We start from the raw sequence: 15,900 nt of genomic DNA, 5'->3' as shown, positions 1-15,900 counted from the left end.
TCCCCTTAAACACAGAAGCTCAGATCAATATCTCAATGTCATTCAGATGTAGGGCAGCTTTGATACATGCACAAAGTTTGTTCCTGTTTATACCTTTGTAATATACAAAAGTTTAAATGTTTTTCCAAATGCAAAGAGAGCATTGAAACCGGCTAAAATATGACAACTCGACACTGTATAGAGCGAAAATTGACTTTATGGCAGCAATAGTACAGTCTTAAATCAATCATCAACAAAGCCATTTAGAATAAAGGACTCAATGTTTACATACACTATGATCTAAATGATGATTGGGGGAAAACAGGCACAGGTTCCTTTAGTTTACAAAACATTTCTTATTCATTAATGATGAAACATAAAATCTAACAAGACAGTTAAAGGATGAAAACAAGTATACACATCGCCATGAAGTCTATTTACTGTCAGCCACAAAGAGAGCAAACTGAAAAAGCAGCTAGTATGGTAAATATGTCAGTATTAAACATAGAGTGACAGTCTGTCGGTCTGAAGTTTTCTCAATAAAAAAAGATCATTAAAATAAGTTGGTTATTAAAGACGCAAACTCAGAAGCCTGCATTGGTGTTTGTGTGGCCTCTGAATACGTGAAGAAAATACAACTCTTAATTTACAAACTGGCAGCCTGTCCGTATTGCACATTAATGGTGGCTAGGAACGATCCACCAACTTAAAGGAATGGCTCACCAAAAAAAAAAAGATCCTTACCCTCATATTGTTCTGAACCTGTATGACTTGTTTTTCAGTGGTGGAACATGAAATAGACTCTGTGATTATCTTCCCATTCGCTACAGCTCTCAAAATGACAGCAGCACTTCTGCATATTTTACAAACATGTAACCATAATGGATGGAGATGATGTACGTTTGAAAAACAAAAGTGTCAATGAGATTTGAGAGCTTTGGCAAAATAAACTCCCTTCGTGTTCCACAGAAGATAGCAAAATGATACAGCTTTGGAACGACACAAGAGTGAGCAAACGAAACTAACCCAAGTAGTTTTACATTACCCTAAATCAGAACATGGGCCCAAATTTGGAAAACTTTATTAAACCACACCGAAGTGAAAAGGTGGAAACAACTTTGTGTGAGAATCTATAAATTTGTCGCACATCTGAAGTGTAGTGTCGATCACACTAGCTACCTAAAAGTGGTGCGGGTGTGTGTCACAGTGAGACTGGAGCTGAGTGTCAAAATGAGTAAAGGGTGTTATTTTCACCCATTCAGCTCCCACCGCTGTGAAAGTAAAGATTTGTTGTTTTGAGAAAACACAACCTAGTAACACCCTAAACGACAAGGGTTGCTTTTACTAAACACCTCTCAGACTCCTACAGTGCCACTTCCAATCAGCTCTGTGGTGTCATTATCTGAGGCCTGACCCTCCTCATTCTCATCACCTTCGTCTATGTCCTCTACAGGCGAGTAGTATTCCTCGCAGCCCAGGAGGGGGACGTCATGCTGCAGGCACTGAGCTGAGGTTGTCACCGTGGCGGAGTAAGTTGTAGACGGGCTGGAGGATAAGGGGGATGCAGGGTTGGAGGGACGAAGCAGAGGGGTGCGCTCGGAGTCCGCATCGCTTGTTCCTCCCTCTTCCTCATTGGCTTCACGTGGCGCCGCCTCTTCGTCGGAATCGGAAGATTCTGAATTTTCCGGGTTGGAACGGGTAACCCTTTGCTTACACACGGGACAGGTTTTCTTGGTTTTGGTGAGCCAGGGGTCCACGCACCTGCAGTGGTAGGCTAAAGGATGGGACCAAAGTACAAAGTAGAGTACAAATGAATGATACTTTAGAAATTAAACATAAAATTGTCATTATTGATTCATTAGGTTAGTGTCCCAAAGCATGCGGAACTTCACTTTAACATGGCAAAAGAACACAACACTATAAAAAGATACGGCAAGAGAAAAGGGTCCGAAGCATAAGAGCCGATGACATTCAATAATTGTGGAAAATGATTTGACAAGTTCCTTGTGCATTTCAAATCAGTTGTAAGTGTTATAAATTCTAATTAATGACATTTCCAATTCAAAGGTCACTCGCTTGTCAGAAGTTTCTTTGAACACACCAAACCTCCACATACTTTTTGCTGCTGTACTTTTCATCATTAAATGCAAATACATGCAAACACACAGAAGGTCGAGCGGCTCAATTACCGTGCGAACATGGCAGAACTCTCAATTTATCTCCTTCTTCATATTCATCCAGGCAAATGGCACAGACGTCATACTTATCGCCTAAAATAATAAAAAAACAGAAGAACTGAATTGACTCACCTTTTTTAAAATCTACATTGGTTTCTAGGTCTAACCACACAAATGCACCTCAGTTTTATGATACACCAATGTTTGACCAAAAAGTAAAACTTCAAGCTGTCGCATGTGGCTCACCTTTGACAAACTTGTGCGTGGGGATCTTTTTCAGCTGTTCTTTGGACAGTCGGTTTTTCCGGAGTCTCTTCCTGTGCTGAACGCACCGGACGATCTGAACGACACAAATAAAAACATCATCAGCCGCTCTGAATTTACAGACAATGACAGATGATTCTGGTCAACTCAGCAATTCTAGTGAGGGCTCCAAGTTTCCAGCAATGTTCCGTGGACACAAACATCCACAACACGCTTCAGTGAAATAAGAAAGAACAGCCTACACAGGTCATACAGATTTAAACTTACTCATTTACACACATAAAGACAATATATTATTTTATTGTTCGAATATTAATGCAAAATAATATTCAAAGCATATAAGACATGTACTGACCATTATGATGACCATGACGAGGATGATTATGGCCACCACTCCAGTGAAAGGGATGAGATAATATGAGAGAGGGAAGGAGAACTCTGGTTTGAGAATCACAAAAGCCCTGTAGCAGAGAGAATTCAAGTTACTCACACAAACATTCCTGAAGATGCTAATGATGATTTTCTAAGGAATGTTTTGACAGGTGTTTACACAAACTAATCAAATAATATACGTTTTTGTACAAAACAAATGTAGGCTATGCATGATACTCTCACCCTTTCTCTGGTATGATAAAGGTGCGCAGTATTTGAGAGGCGTAGAAACTTGTGAACACAGAGGGAATCTCGATCTCATTAGCAAGTGTGTCTAAACATAAAGACAGCCCATCAAACAGACAGTCTCAACATCAGTTTCTTATAATTAACACCTCAAAGTATGATTTTACTATGAGCAACATTAATGAAACAATATCGGTGCTCAACAGGATCTCTCTCCGTGTGTCTCTTACCGTTGCTGTAGCCCATACTGAGGAGTGAATTTGAGTACATGTTGTGTACTATAGCTGCACTGAAACCGGCCTGCTGTGCATGTAGTACCTACGACACAAATACTAACATCATTCACTTCTAAAAATCATTACACAATGAACAAACATAGTATTGGCCATAATTTAGAAATGCTGGCCTTTTTTGTCTTCATTTTTTCCATTTCAAATGGAGGAAAGATGTATAAAGTTTAATTTTTCTTTCTTCAAGTTATATTTATTGAATTAAATACAACGTCAACCTTGATATCAAAGTTACAGTCATAGCGCCGAATGAGGACGATGTATTTGGTAGTGCTGTTGGGATCTGAGGGTGTGGGTGACACAGGGGCAGGATCTATCGGCATGCATGCGTTCTGAGGACGAGCTTCAACAAGGATGCCCTGAGGCAGAGAGAGACAGAGAAAGAGTCACTCAAATGCAGTCAGACACATTGCACGATATTTGATCATTTGACCTGAAAAGTGATCATTACCGTGAGTCCATCTTTTGGCAGAGAAGAGCCAAAGAGAGCAGGAAGATCTTCAAACAGCATGGAGGTCATGTTACTATAATGCTGCATTGAACAAAAAAAGCCATCAGCGACGCTGACAATATGCATTCATCGCAAAACCACAAACATCACCCACGGGCTTAGAATTCGCCTGGTTTAATAACATATCCTCAGACATAAATGCATGGAAATCTCAATCTAATAAACAAACTTTTGCCACAATAAAAAGCTAAACATTATTTAAAAAAAGCAACACTAGTGTCCTATAAAGCAAGCACTCACAGCGTAGATGTAAGCATGTCCAGGAGAGGGAGCCAAAGTGCAGCAAAAGACCAAAATGCCTAATACGCCCAGTCCAGTCCCCACATACACCATCCTGAATTATACTGAAGACCTACAGAGACAAACAACACTTTAAGAACTGATCCGTGATAACTGAGTTATAACTGTCTATATAACTGGAACATCAATAGCATGAAAACAGAAAGCATGAGGGAATTCATACTAGTAAAGTCACCACTGTCTATCTCATTATCTCATATAAACACAATTTAATGGATAAAAAATTATTCGAGATGGCTCACAAGATTTAGTTTGAGTAGCTGCACAGCTGAGGATCAAGACCAATGGGCTTGTTAAATACAAAAATATTTCCTCTGACATACATAAATCTAAAATTTGTGAGAATATATACAAGGCAATAGGTAAGAAGAAACCCTATTGTTGATCCCTCAAATAGCAGTTTTAGTTTATTCATTTTCATTTTTAAATATTTCTATTGTAACACGTAAACTTAAAATACACATTTTGAGTGGCTGTAATGGTCTAAATGTAGAATCTTTTAATAATCCCTTGATTTACCTTTAATAAAAAAAAGGGGCGTTTAGTTTACATCCTGGTTAATTTCATATCTCAAAGCATTTCTAAAACACAAACCCTGTCCTAATAAATGCGTCAAATCCAAGTGCTGATTTAAGAAGGTCATCAAGCTCATCTTACCAAGAAATAATTAACCAACCGGGACTCTTAAAAGCACTTAACTGATTTTAGCTGTTGTTAAACTGAGAGGAAACTGGTATTTTGATGAGTCATTAACCCTCAAGGAAGTGAAACCAAACAGACGAAGAATTGGCACATTCACAGAGTGATCAAGTCCCTTTCAAAAGCAAAAGATTGTTTGTCCCCATTCCCATCTTGTTCAACCAAACGGGTGTAACTCCAAAAATGTCGCCTAACAAATGTGGGATGTGAAACTTAATGTATGTTCATTCAATTCAATGATTTGGTCAATGATCTACGTCAAAATGGCAATACATAAGACATGCCCATGCCTGTTGGGTGTGTCTGATGATCCGACATGTTTTAAAGGGACTGTTTACCCAGAAATACGAATTCCGCATACGAACACAAAAGAAGATATTGTGTCACTGTGGTTTTGTGTCCATAAAATTAAGGTCAACGTTACTTGATGGTCAACGTTGTACAAAATATCTTCTTTTGTGCTCAGCAGAGGAACTTCATACAGGTTTTGAACAACATAAGGATGAGTAAATGATTCATTATTGGGTGACCTGTATTCCATTAAGAGTATTGTGGGTGGAGGGCAAGTAAGAGATTTTCATCCACCGAACATGTCTGATGTTATTATCATGTCAAACTGTCTAACAATGATGGCTATCGATCAAAACCTAGAATATGCTTTTCAAAAGGTCATAACATTTCCGACCTACATTTGTTTCGCAACAATAAACATCAGCCAGCAAACGTTGACAACATAAAGCAAATTCATTTATGATCTATGAGTGCATTGATGATGTGCAATGTTTTTGTAAAAAACGTGAAGATTTCTAGTTGAAATTTTCATTATTAACTCTGAGTACTTTTATAACTTTATTGAAAATAAAAGCATTGTTTATGGCACTCTCGTGCTTTACATGTGTGTTCTCGTGCTGACACATGCGTTCTGTTAAGCAAATGCATATCACCTCATAAACCAGCTAAACGAGTGTTATCTAGCAATCTGTGTCACGTTATCAACAGTACAAAAACTGCACATTCAACATTCACTGCATTTTCATGATTATTGATTATGTTCAGATGTCATCGCGATTTCGTACGTCACCTGACACACGGAAAGTCAAACATTTAAAGAGCGAAAAGCGTCCATTTCCACATGAAGACAACTACCTTCCGTTCTCAACTACACCACAATGTTTCTGAAATTTAATACGAGTAGTTTTAAACACCAAAGTGTCGTCTGTTATGTAACGTAGAGTTCGTTGTCATGTGTTGTGATTGTCTTCACTTACTGTATGTCGGGTAGCTGGATTAGCACTCGTAATGCTAACGTCTCGCGCCCGCCTCCTTCCTTTATTATACACGGACTCGTTGTTACACGGCGATTGTTTTCTCAAAATGTTCCTTCTCGAACCCTGTAACTCATCGATCCGATGGGACAGTTCTCGGCGATTCGTCCCTTCCTGGAATAATGACCGCCGGTTTGTTTACGGTTCTGTTAGGCCAATGAGAAATGCGAAGTTGCGAATCTCGCGAGAGCTGCTAAAACTGAGGCTCGTGGGCCACCTGGTGGCCTACGGTGAAACTGCCGGGGATGGACAAATGTAAACAAGTATTCATGTGATGAAAACGATATTTATACATGCTTAATATAATAAAAAATCGAAATATATTTAATTTGCAATGAAAAGGTTGTTTTTTAAAAGCATCTAAAACGATTCGGATCTATGGCTTAATTCATCAATAATTCTGTGACCTAAATTAACAGCAGAGAAAACTATCAAGCAATATAGTATTATAAGCCTTTTATAAGCCTTCTGCAAAATCTGAAAAATTCTAAAGATCTAAATAAGGGAAACAAAATAAGTAAAAATAATATAAACAAAAGTTAAGAGAAACAACAGCTTCTTTATTGAAAAAACATCTCATGATTTAAAATGCGCAAGACAAAATGATTAAAATGGCAATGGGGTTAGATTATGACTATCACAGATACAAAAAGGCAATAAATATCCTGACTGTGCCACTGAAACACAACTACCAATGAAACTTAAAACATTCTAAAGAAGTTTCTTTTACATAGAGCAAGTAGAAATGACCAGGCCAAAATGAAAAAGGAATTCATACATTTAAACACCAAATATTTCTAACAATGCTCATTTTAAGCTCTAAAACACATAATTTGGGAAGGGTACAGAGTCAAAAGCCTTGAACGGTACAGTTGCAGTTCTGGACTGCCATTATGTGCATAATATTTCACCTTTACTAAATCTGACAGGTAAAGTTTAGTTTATGTAAAACATTGTTATAGAGTAAAACACCATCCAGTAACCCTTCTACTATGCATAACAATTCTTGTTCATGTACACACACACACATCTTTCTCACACATTACTTCCACTGCTAGCTGCCTCTTCTTCACCCTTCTTCAGCCGTTTTTTGGCTCTTATCTCATTCATAGCTTCCTCGATGGAGCGCGTGTCCCTCTTATTGGCCACAGGGACTGTAGGAAAAGGAGATGCGATCCGAAGGTGGGTAAACATACATCGCACACCAGCAGAAGTGAAGGCCAGTTGTTTGAATACTCACCACAGCCGTATGACTGGTTGGCTTCTAGAGTGTGGGCAGCGTCTTTAGCTGCAGATGTCCCAATCAGATGGCTGTATTTGTCTCTGTAGTTTGAATTGGGTGAAACAGGCCTCTTCTGAGCATGACTGGACGCTTCCATCTCCAATGCGGCTTGCTCCTGTGGAAGGTGCCAAAAACAACATGCTCAGGAAGGCAATTGAAAACAATAGATGACATCCGATTGTAAAATACATGTTTTCATAGATCTGTTTATATTTTGTTTCTGGATAATTACAGTAGTCGAGTGTCTGTCTGTCCGTCTGTCTCTTTTCTAAGAAAGTATAGATGTCCTCTTACCTTTAGCTTGCGTCTCTCCTCGGCTTTCTGTGGATCCCATTCCTCACCATTACGATACGCCTCCAGTTCCTCATCTAACGGTGCAAATTCCTTCACAGCCAACCAATCAAAAGAACAATAAACAGCAATACAGAGGGGAAATACAGCATGCTTAAATGTTTGTAAAAAAAACAATTGACTGCTAGACCTGCTTACCTTTTTAAACAGCATGACATATCTGCTTTCTTCATCCTCGCCAAAGGAAAAAGAGGTCAGGCCTGCCACCTCTGCCACGTCATGCCTAGAACAGATGAAGGTGATAAAATGCAGAACCTGGAAAACTGAGCCTAACAAAAGTCTTTAAGAGGAGGGGTTTGGGGAATAGATAGAGATGAAATTTGAAACTCACAATATGCTTCGCTCAATCTTGCCCATTGGCTTATACTTCTTCTTCTTTTGCGTGCTGTCCTGAATGAAGTGTGACACCTCCTTCTCCATCTGAAAAAAAAATAGGACAGGCTATAATATTTTATCCTTTATTATAACACCGCTTGTTGGAATCAAACACTAATAACACATTGTGACCCGGATGCAGCAAATCATTTTGACAGGTTTTTTTGATAATGAAATATAAATATGCATTTTAATAACATATACGACATTATATTTACAAATGATTAAACCAAATTGCCTGTTCGTGACATTTGAACATTGTTCTTACCATAAAACCCAAAGTAAAAAGAAATTCCACGCCTAAGGTCTGCTTTTGGTCAAATGAAATAATAAAATATAAAAAATTTACATTTCCTGTCCAGTTTTTTTCTCATATGACTAGCAATCGTGTTATAAGAAGGATAATGTACAAACAGCAGCCAGCAAGCCCCTTCAGTATCTGGTCCTGATCGGCCTTATTTCTGCGATAACAACCGGCTGCCTGTACATTATCCCGCACATGATGTCAGAATGACACTACATGTATGGTATGGTGTGTTCTATCATTATCACATGCAAACATGAGTGAAATAAAAAAAATATTCTTTCAGATTTAAACCACCATTCAAGAGTGTTAGACAAAAGGAGAACGGCAGACAAACCTTTTTTCGAAACTCTGCTTTTTTCCTCTTCTCATCCTCCTCCATCTTCTTCAGCCTGGCTTCTTGTTCTGTATTGTAAAGGTACGGTTGAGAATAAATGATCACAATAAACACTATCCAACTCAAAAGTTCTTAAAAATCTTAAATCTGACTGGATGTTAATAGCCTCTGTAAAAATATGCTACATATGATTTATGAGTTCTATATTAAGGTTATATAGCTTATGTTTATACATTTGGTGTTAATGTTCATTTTGTAATTGGATAAGAATAACATTTGTTCTAAATTAATTAATATTAATATGTAATAAATTAATATGTTCTCTTCAAAAGAAACATTGAACTGCGTTTTCAGTTGCTATAATTAGTTTATTTACATGATTAACATCTCCTCCAAAAAAATACAGAATTGCATTATCCTACAACATACATTTCGGCACTTTTTTGTTGGTTTCAAAGGGTTAATGTACTATTCAAAATAGCTGTATAATTATCATTCTGAGAATAAAAAGCTAATAAAATACAGTCTACACATGTATCTAAAACATCCCTGATTTTTATTTCGTTTTCAGCTATCAACAAACCAGCTGTGACGTCATGGGGATTTTAAACAACAGTAAATGGACTCAGAGATGACGAATGAGCGTGCACATTTAACTTCCGACACGGCGATTGGTTGTTTTTATTACTGATCGTGCCGCAGAGGGCGTCCGGATAATTGTCAAGTTTTACTCGTAAACCAACACGCCTGCTCGGTTTCGTCTTCTAAGCCACGATGCGTTGTACTTGTTGGGTTTAAAGTTAGAATTTCTCTACCTCTAGCTTTCCGCCGGCTTTCCTGGTTGTGAACGGTTGGAGGTTTCTCCATCGAGCTCAAGATCGAGCCCAAGAGGTCCGCCATCTTTGGACTGTGTAAATCTGACCGGAAACTCGCTCCTAAAAATGCATTGTGGGTAATGTCGTCAGATCGCTAGCTTTCAAAATGACGTCAGCGCTTCCACGCTAGTCTGATTTGTGTAAAAAAAGTTACATTCATGAATGCAGATATGCTATTGTCTGTAATTAAAAATGTAGTTTGTAATTTTGTTTGAGCATTAGTAAAGAAAATATATATAAAAGCAAAAGACGAATAAAGTATCTGGTTCCATTCTAAATGTGTTGTGAAGTTAGTAGGGTTAATGTGAAGGGTTTGTTTTATAGATATGGAGGAATATAACTTTAACTACTACATAAAACCTCTTTGAATAGATTCGTAAATGTTCACTTAACAGGTTTTGTTTTTTCCATAATAAACTATCCTTCCCCAATTGAAGCATTGTGGCTTATAAAATGATTCTTTACTATGAATATTTCCTGTAGCTCAGTTGTAATAGCAAGGTTGTGGGTTCGATTCCAGGGGATTGCAAATACCTTTGTAAAATCTATAGGATAAAGCAATGCAAGTCGCTTTGGTTAAAAGCGTCTGCCAAACGCCAAATGTAAATGAATATTTTTGATTACTGTGCTCAGAATTATATAACCTTAACATAATCGTATTTTAGAGCAGAGTGTTCTGTAAAAATACAAACTAAAAATAGCAGTGATATCAAACTTTTACTATTATGTTATTACTGTCAAGTTTCTTTTGAAAAGCTCAATAGGCATGAATGTAAATGTTTATATTAACAACACAATATTTCCAAATATCACTGAAATTTAGCCACTTTAGAGACATTTCTAATTCATAAATAGCTAAGTAAACCATTAAAACTTAAAAAGAGAACTCATCAATACAATAATTAATCTAAGAGTAAAAATATTGTGAAATCTTTCATCTTCCCTACACACTGTCTAGTTAATAAGTCTTATAGCTGTAAACTCTTTAATGTTTTCACGATTTTAAAATGAATCCGTAATACTAAACTAAGGTGTATCAATGTGTAGTAATAATATTCTCATGTCCAGTTCTTATCATAAGCACCAGAGATCAAAGTTCTTAGACTCAGTCTTTAATAGATTGGGTAAGGCCTTGGCCTTTTCATACTTTGTGTTCTTCATCATACCGCAATGACCAGTTAATTATGCTCAACATTAGAAAAAAATAACAATTATTAAGGAAGCCTTTGTCTTATTTGGAAGGAGTTTTGGTGGGTCTTAACGAGTGTTCACAGGCGGTCACCGCTATATGACAATGTATTTTATGGTAGACCACCATTGTTGTACTACCGCGTTATTTGTGAATATTTTACCAAATGTTCATCTGAAAATGAATAAAAACACATTATGAAAAAAAATTCAAGGAATTAAAGAGATGTTTTATAAATTGTTGTGCAGCGGCTGTTAACACATCAGTAAAGCTAGAGAACTGTAAAACTTTAAGAGTGAAGGTTGTGGAGTGGAATTATATAAATATAATTCTTTAAAAAGAAAATGAGGTTTACAACTGGTGTGAATGTTCCCCCCTCACACCATGAAGACAGAAAGGGCCAGTTTAGGATTTAAGTTGGTCAGCTACAGTCTGTAAAATAGGAGTCCATCGCAGTTACCACTACAGCAGCGCCCTTGAGCCAGTGTGTATCACCAGCCTTCAAAACCAACAACTATTCTAGAGATGTGAGGGAAAAACAGCATGTTGAGAAATGGCGTTTGCAGACGATCATACACACTGGCCCATTAGAAATGGTTTGCACTCGTGCTGTCCATTGCTGGCTCAAATGTTCCATCTATGAATCAAGAAAATAGATCTTGTAAAACTTGTTCATCTGCTCCAGGAAGATGAAGGTCAGGACTGTGTGTGGCCCCAGGCGAGCATAATACGGAGTAAAACCCTTCCACAGACTAAAGAATCCCTCGTTCCTAATGACCTTCGCCAACACATCCTACAGAGAAAGACAAGGAAAAACACCAAAGAGTTACAGCAATAACTTTGCTTATAGAAAGTGGGGCTTGTCTAGATTAAAATGTGATTCTTTGTTATTCTGGCCCCATTATTATGACTCAAGTCATTATAAGTGTACGAGAGCTAAGGGACTTTCTTCAAACTTTTGTAGAACTAACTTGTCTTATCTACTTGGAAAAAAGCAAAGCCACATCCCCCAATGTCAGTAAGAGCAACATGAATAGTTATGTTTGCATAATAAAAATAATCTTTCATAAAACTATTGTATTAGCATATTTACAAGTATTTTTTAACTGAACACTTTTAGTATAAATGTCCCTTTTGTTACAAAACCTACAAATTAAATACTTATGTCTTTGGTTCTCCTGAAACTCGAACCCTATTAATTTCTCAGTCTCTCTACGTTAGCGCGAAGTTACTGAAAGGTCACAACTCCAGCTGTCTGAGATCAGTTTCTTAAACAGTCAGTAACGGGAATGACGAGAGGGATAAAAAGAACATACCAATCCATTCTTGTACTCGGGTTTGCCGTCAATCATTCTCATATTCTGAATTCTTTTCAAAACAGAAAGCAATACGTTACCATTTATACACTTGATTATACATTTAGGTGATGTATTCATATTTATTCTTTAGTGTTACTATTCTTTTCTAGGCCTTGGATAAACTGCCAATCACTTTAGATAAAAGGCAGGATTTGGAACAAGGATGTTGATGGTACCTGGTCTTCACAATGTCGACTGGCATGGAGGCTGCTGTGGTGACCAGTCCACTGATCATACTGGCACAGAAATGACACAGAATATTATCTTTTAAATATCCTGCGGAGAAACAGAGTTCAATCAGAACAAAATGTACATACACTGAATGTAGATAAACCGCAGATAGCAAATAAAAATACAATATAAAGTGAAACTTGACGGATTTAATCATTAATACACATCTATAGGACTGGACAGGTGAGTTGGATTTTACAGCAGGGCTGATACCACAAAACTGTAACTGATAAGATAAAAGACGTAAAACGTTCGTACCAGAGTCCAGGAGAGCTTGTTTGGATTGAGAGTATGAGGCAAGTTGTGCTGCGTTCACTACAACGGCTCTGGTCATGGTGGGTATGCAGCCCTAAATCGCAAACACACACACGTCATACTACAGTATACAGTTTCACAATACTACAGAATACACACAGCATGTATACAAACAAAACTGTCTGCAAATATATAAGTAGAAAACATCACACGTAAACCAAAACATAATGTATATGTAACGTCAGAACTCTTTGAATTGTCTATGTTTATGTTTTCGCATACTATACACACTGTTTTGGATGTTCCCCAAAAGTGCATTTGTTTAGAATCACACCCTCAAACACAAACACACACTTACCCTCCAAAGTGTAGTAATTCCTTCTTCCCTTGTGATCCTGATGAGGGCATTAAAGACATTTGTATAACCCCTCTTATGTTCTGGAGGCAACCTGGAGAAGATTTTTTCATATTAATGACTGACGTTTCATCTCTACATTTCACCAAAACTTGAATTTTCTTTCACTCAAAAACTGCAAAAGCTGCTCAATAGGGCAGTTTCATCCATACCGTCCATCAGACGTCATTCGGATAAGCGCCACCTCAGCCGGGGTCCCGACAAACGCACCTGTCGCCCCAGCGGTCATGCCTATCAAAGCCTTCATTAAGAAGTTGGGAGGCGTTCCATCTGCTTTAGACATGCGCTCGAACAGGACTGTGTAGATTCCCAAGCGTGTCGTGGTGTAGGTGGCCTGTCTCAACAGACCGGCAGAAAGTCTACAATGGACGAGATGGGAATGAAGAGACCTTTTCTGTTGTTAAAAGTTGGTATACATTTAATTCTTTATTACTAATTAGTGGCTAGAGATCTTCAAGACATCTGTTTTTCCTCATCACACCTCTGAAGCACGTCTCGGTTTCTTACCCGGTGTAGATGCCACCGACACCTTCGTTGCGAAGGATGCTGGCCACGGCATGCAGACTCGTCTTGTACTCGCGGGCCTTGGAGCCCTGACCGCTGAGCTGCATCCGGTTTTTCACCAGATCTAAAGGCTGCACAAACACGGTCGCCCCCATCCTGAGAATCAGAAACAATGTGGATTGGTACATAAAAGTTGAAATCCTGCATTACAGTGGCCGACTGTTCAGAACACAAAATCTTGTGATACAATTTTAGTATAAAATCTCAATCCAAGTTCTGATAAAGCTGACAGAATATCCAATAGGAGGGCTGTTTCTTTAATAAAAGCCTTTCACTGAAGCCTCATTCTTGTGTGCTTAGACTTTGGCTCATTTTAAGCTCATGTTATGAGTTGCACTCTTGTGATTCAAGGGCCTTGTGTCTGCAGTTTCATGTTTGTCTAAACATGCCCAAATCCTTTCACATTTAAATTTTTTCTGTAATTAAGTGTAAATACAGCCTGTCAAATACATCTGGATATCCTATTCCAAACACCTACAAGGAATGTGCACATTATTAGGTCAAGTCATACGAGTAAAATTGTTTTGTCTCACTTATACTACATTCATAACCAGCACTTGTGTCCATAACACATTTAAAGTCCCAGTGAAATTAATAATGACGTTTCTTATTTTTTCATGAAATATTGCAGCGTCTATAGTAAATAGCGTATCAATGTGGGTCATTTTCTTTTTTCAAATTCATGTACCCTCATAATCTTTAGATAAAATCTGAAAATGCACTTCCGCCCTGCAATGACGATCCATCTCAAATGACTTATGCTGGGTTCATTTCACACCACACGTGAATGATCGTGTACCGCAATCTTTATTAAAGTTTTAATTAATAGTGAGACAAAATTTCAAATATTTTCAACGTTTCATGTGCGCGTCTTTGCATTGACTTGCAATATTTATCAATCGATTTTTGATCGAAACCCTTCAGAATGTCGGTTGTAGCATGAAAAATGTCAATTTAACTAATATTTTGTAATAGCGTGACGAATATGTTATCTTTTTTGTCTAACTTTGTGCATATCTATAAGAATGTTGGTGTGTTAAATGGATTCAGCCAGCCAAAATCCAATCTTTTTATGTGACCTTCATAAAGGGCAACATAAAATGTATAAAATGAACATCTGTGACATTACAGTTAAGAACAATCTCTTGAGTTTTTAGCTCTTATGGCAGTTTGTGTAATATTATACCTTTGACATTATACCCTCATATTAAGAACATTTCTATGATTCTGGTTATAAAGGTTTAAGTATTTGTTTTGTGTTTTAGTGATTTAATAATTAAAAAGAAGGTTTGTTATAAACGATGACAGCGATTTTCTCAGGACGGCCGCGCGCGTCCGTGACATTTAACGGAGAAGTTCAGATGGACGCGAAGCTTCCTCCGGGCCTGTAGCTTCATTTACATCAACCGCGAGGTAAAACGATCCGACAAGCAACGTTAACAACACAGTTCAACCATCAATAACAACAATAAACGACCCCTTATCAACAACAGTTAATGCGTTTAACGTTAAATCAAACCAATGCATTAGAAGCCTCTGCATGGCTAAACGCGCAGCTGCATACGTACCCCGCCAAACCGCCGAAGAGGAATTTAACAGATTTGGGTGAAGTCTTGGGCTTCCTCTTGTCCGCTGCGGCTGCCATGGCTGCGGGGTTTGTCGGGCTTTCTGTAGGACACCTTCGCTTCTTCGCCCCGTTCCGCTGCGACGCGACACAGCTGCAGATCTGTACAGCAAGGTGACTCGAGGGGGCCGCGCACGTTAGACGCGACGCCTTTCGACCAATAAGCTGTAACCTGTCACTCGCGGGGACGAGCACGTAAGTGACGCGTGTGTGACGCATCTTATGCTGTGTTTATATATTTAGGATTTTATGGATAGTGATAGATTATAACAGGTTTTCTGGACTGCTAACACATAGTTCATAAAACAATTCACAATTTTCTCTCAACACATTCTCAAAACAATACACCAACTTGTACAAACCCCACACAAAAACAGCCTCATTTTGCAAAGGTTTAACCGTGTTCTTATTCAGGAAACACAATATACAGGAGCATCAAGATGCAAACTCAAATAGCACACATTTATCCATCAGTAAACATTCAGTGGCAAAACTTATGACACTGAATTTCAGGATCATATTAATAGGAGCACATCATTGTGCAATCATCTACATGGCTTTACACTATTTACTGTAA

At 38.0% G+C, this 15,900-nt stretch overlaps 3 protein-coding genes across 3 annotated transcripts; all 3 read right to left on the bottom strand.

Annotated features, from left to right (window-relative positions):
- Positions 1-178: 178 nt before the first annotated feature.
- rnf167 (ring finger protein 167) lies at positions 179-6,323 on the bottom strand. Its single transcript, XM_056745599.1, has 10 exons — positions 6,107-6,323; positions 4,080-4,191; positions 3,780-3,860; positions 3,547-3,687; positions 3,269-3,356; positions 3,036-3,126; positions 2,776-2,881; positions 2,403-2,496; positions 2,169-2,249; positions 179-1,753 (listed from the first exon to the last, which is right to left on the bottom strand). Exons 2-10 carry the CDS (start codon positions 4,170-4,172, stop codon positions 1,335-1,337), a joined length of 1,194 nt encoding a protein of 397 aa, XP_056601577.1. The 5' UTR covers positions 4,173-4,191; positions 6,107-6,323; the 3' UTR covers positions 179-1,334.
- A 379-nt stretch (positions 6,324-6,702) lies between these two features.
- On the bottom strand, positions 6,703-9,795 carry spag7 (sperm associated antigen 7). The gene is made up of 7 exons (XM_056747039.1): positions 9,628-9,795; positions 8,813-8,880; positions 8,128-8,216; positions 7,935-8,019; positions 7,740-7,829; positions 7,404-7,560; positions 6,703-7,317 (listed from the first exon to the last, which is right to left on the bottom strand). The coding sequence occupies exons 1-7, from the start codon at positions 9,710-9,712 to the stop codon at positions 7,199-7,201; spliced, it is 693 nt and encodes a 230-aa protein (XP_056603017.1). The 5' UTR covers positions 9,713-9,795; the 3' UTR covers positions 6,703-7,198.
- Positions 9,796-10,782: 987 nt separating this feature from the next.
- On the bottom strand, positions 10,783-15,466 carry slc25a11 (solute carrier family 25 member 11). Its single transcript, XM_056747038.1, has 8 exons — positions 15,268-15,466; positions 13,643-13,795; positions 13,288-13,494; positions 13,079-13,169; positions 12,724-12,814; positions 12,411-12,510; positions 12,193-12,244; positions 10,783-11,669 (listed from the first exon to the last, which is right to left on the bottom strand). The coding sequence occupies exons 1-8, from the start codon at positions 15,342-15,344 to the stop codon at positions 11,514-11,516; spliced, it is 927 nt and encodes a 308-aa protein (XP_056603016.1). The 5' UTR covers positions 15,345-15,466; the 3' UTR covers positions 10,783-11,513.
- Positions 15,467-15,900: the final 434 nt, after the last annotated feature.

This window comes from Triplophysa dalaica, chromosome 4 (genome assembly GCF_015846415.1).
Source record: "Triplophysa dalaica isolate WHDGS20190420 chromosome 4, ASM1584641v1, whole genome shotgun sequence".
In the NCBI taxonomy this organism is placed as follows: Eukaryota; Metazoa; Chordata; class Actinopteri; order Cypriniformes; family Nemacheilidae; genus Triplophysa; species Triplophysa dalaica.
This window is presented reverse-complemented; position numbering and strand designations above follow the sequence as displayed.

Bases quoted from the DNA above. Each gene is read 5' to 3' on its own strand.
- slc25a11 (XM_056747038.1), bottom strand. From the start codon at position 15,344: ATGGCAGCCGCAGCGGACAAGAGGAAGCCCAAGACTTCACCCAAATCT. The intron at 12,815-13,078 runs GTAAGTGTGTGT...TTTGCGATTTAG, and splicing joins GAATTACTACACTTTGGAGG to GGCTGCATACCCACCATGAC. The intron at 12,511-12,723 runs GTACGAACGTTT...GTTTCTCCGCAG, and splicing joins ACAAGCTCTCCTGGACTCTG to GATATTTAAAAGATAATATT.
- rnf167 (XM_056745599.1), bottom strand. From the start codon at position 4,172: ATGGTGTATGTGGGGACTGGACTGGGCGTATTAGGCATTTTGGTCTTT. The intron at 3,861-4,079 runs GTGAGTGCTTGC...TGTTCAATGCAG, and splicing joins GACATGCTTACATCTACGCT to CATTATAGTAACATGACCTC. The intron at 3,357-3,546 runs GTTGACGTTGTA...TTTGTGTCGTAG, and splicing joins ACTGTAACTTTGATATCAAG to GTACTACATGCACAGCAGGC.
- spag7 (XM_056747039.1), bottom strand. From the start codon at position 9,712: ATGGCGGACCTCTTGGGCTCGATCTTGAGCTCGATGGAGAAACCTCCA. The intron at 8,217-8,812 runs GTTTGTCTGCCG...TTTTTTTTTCAG, and splicing joins AAGCAGAGTTTCGAAAAAAG to ATGGAGAAGGAGGTGTCACA. The intron at 7,830-7,934 runs GTAAGCAGGTCT...TTGGCTGTGAAG, and splicing joins ATGTCATGCTGTTTAAAAAG to GAATTTGCACCGTTAGATGA.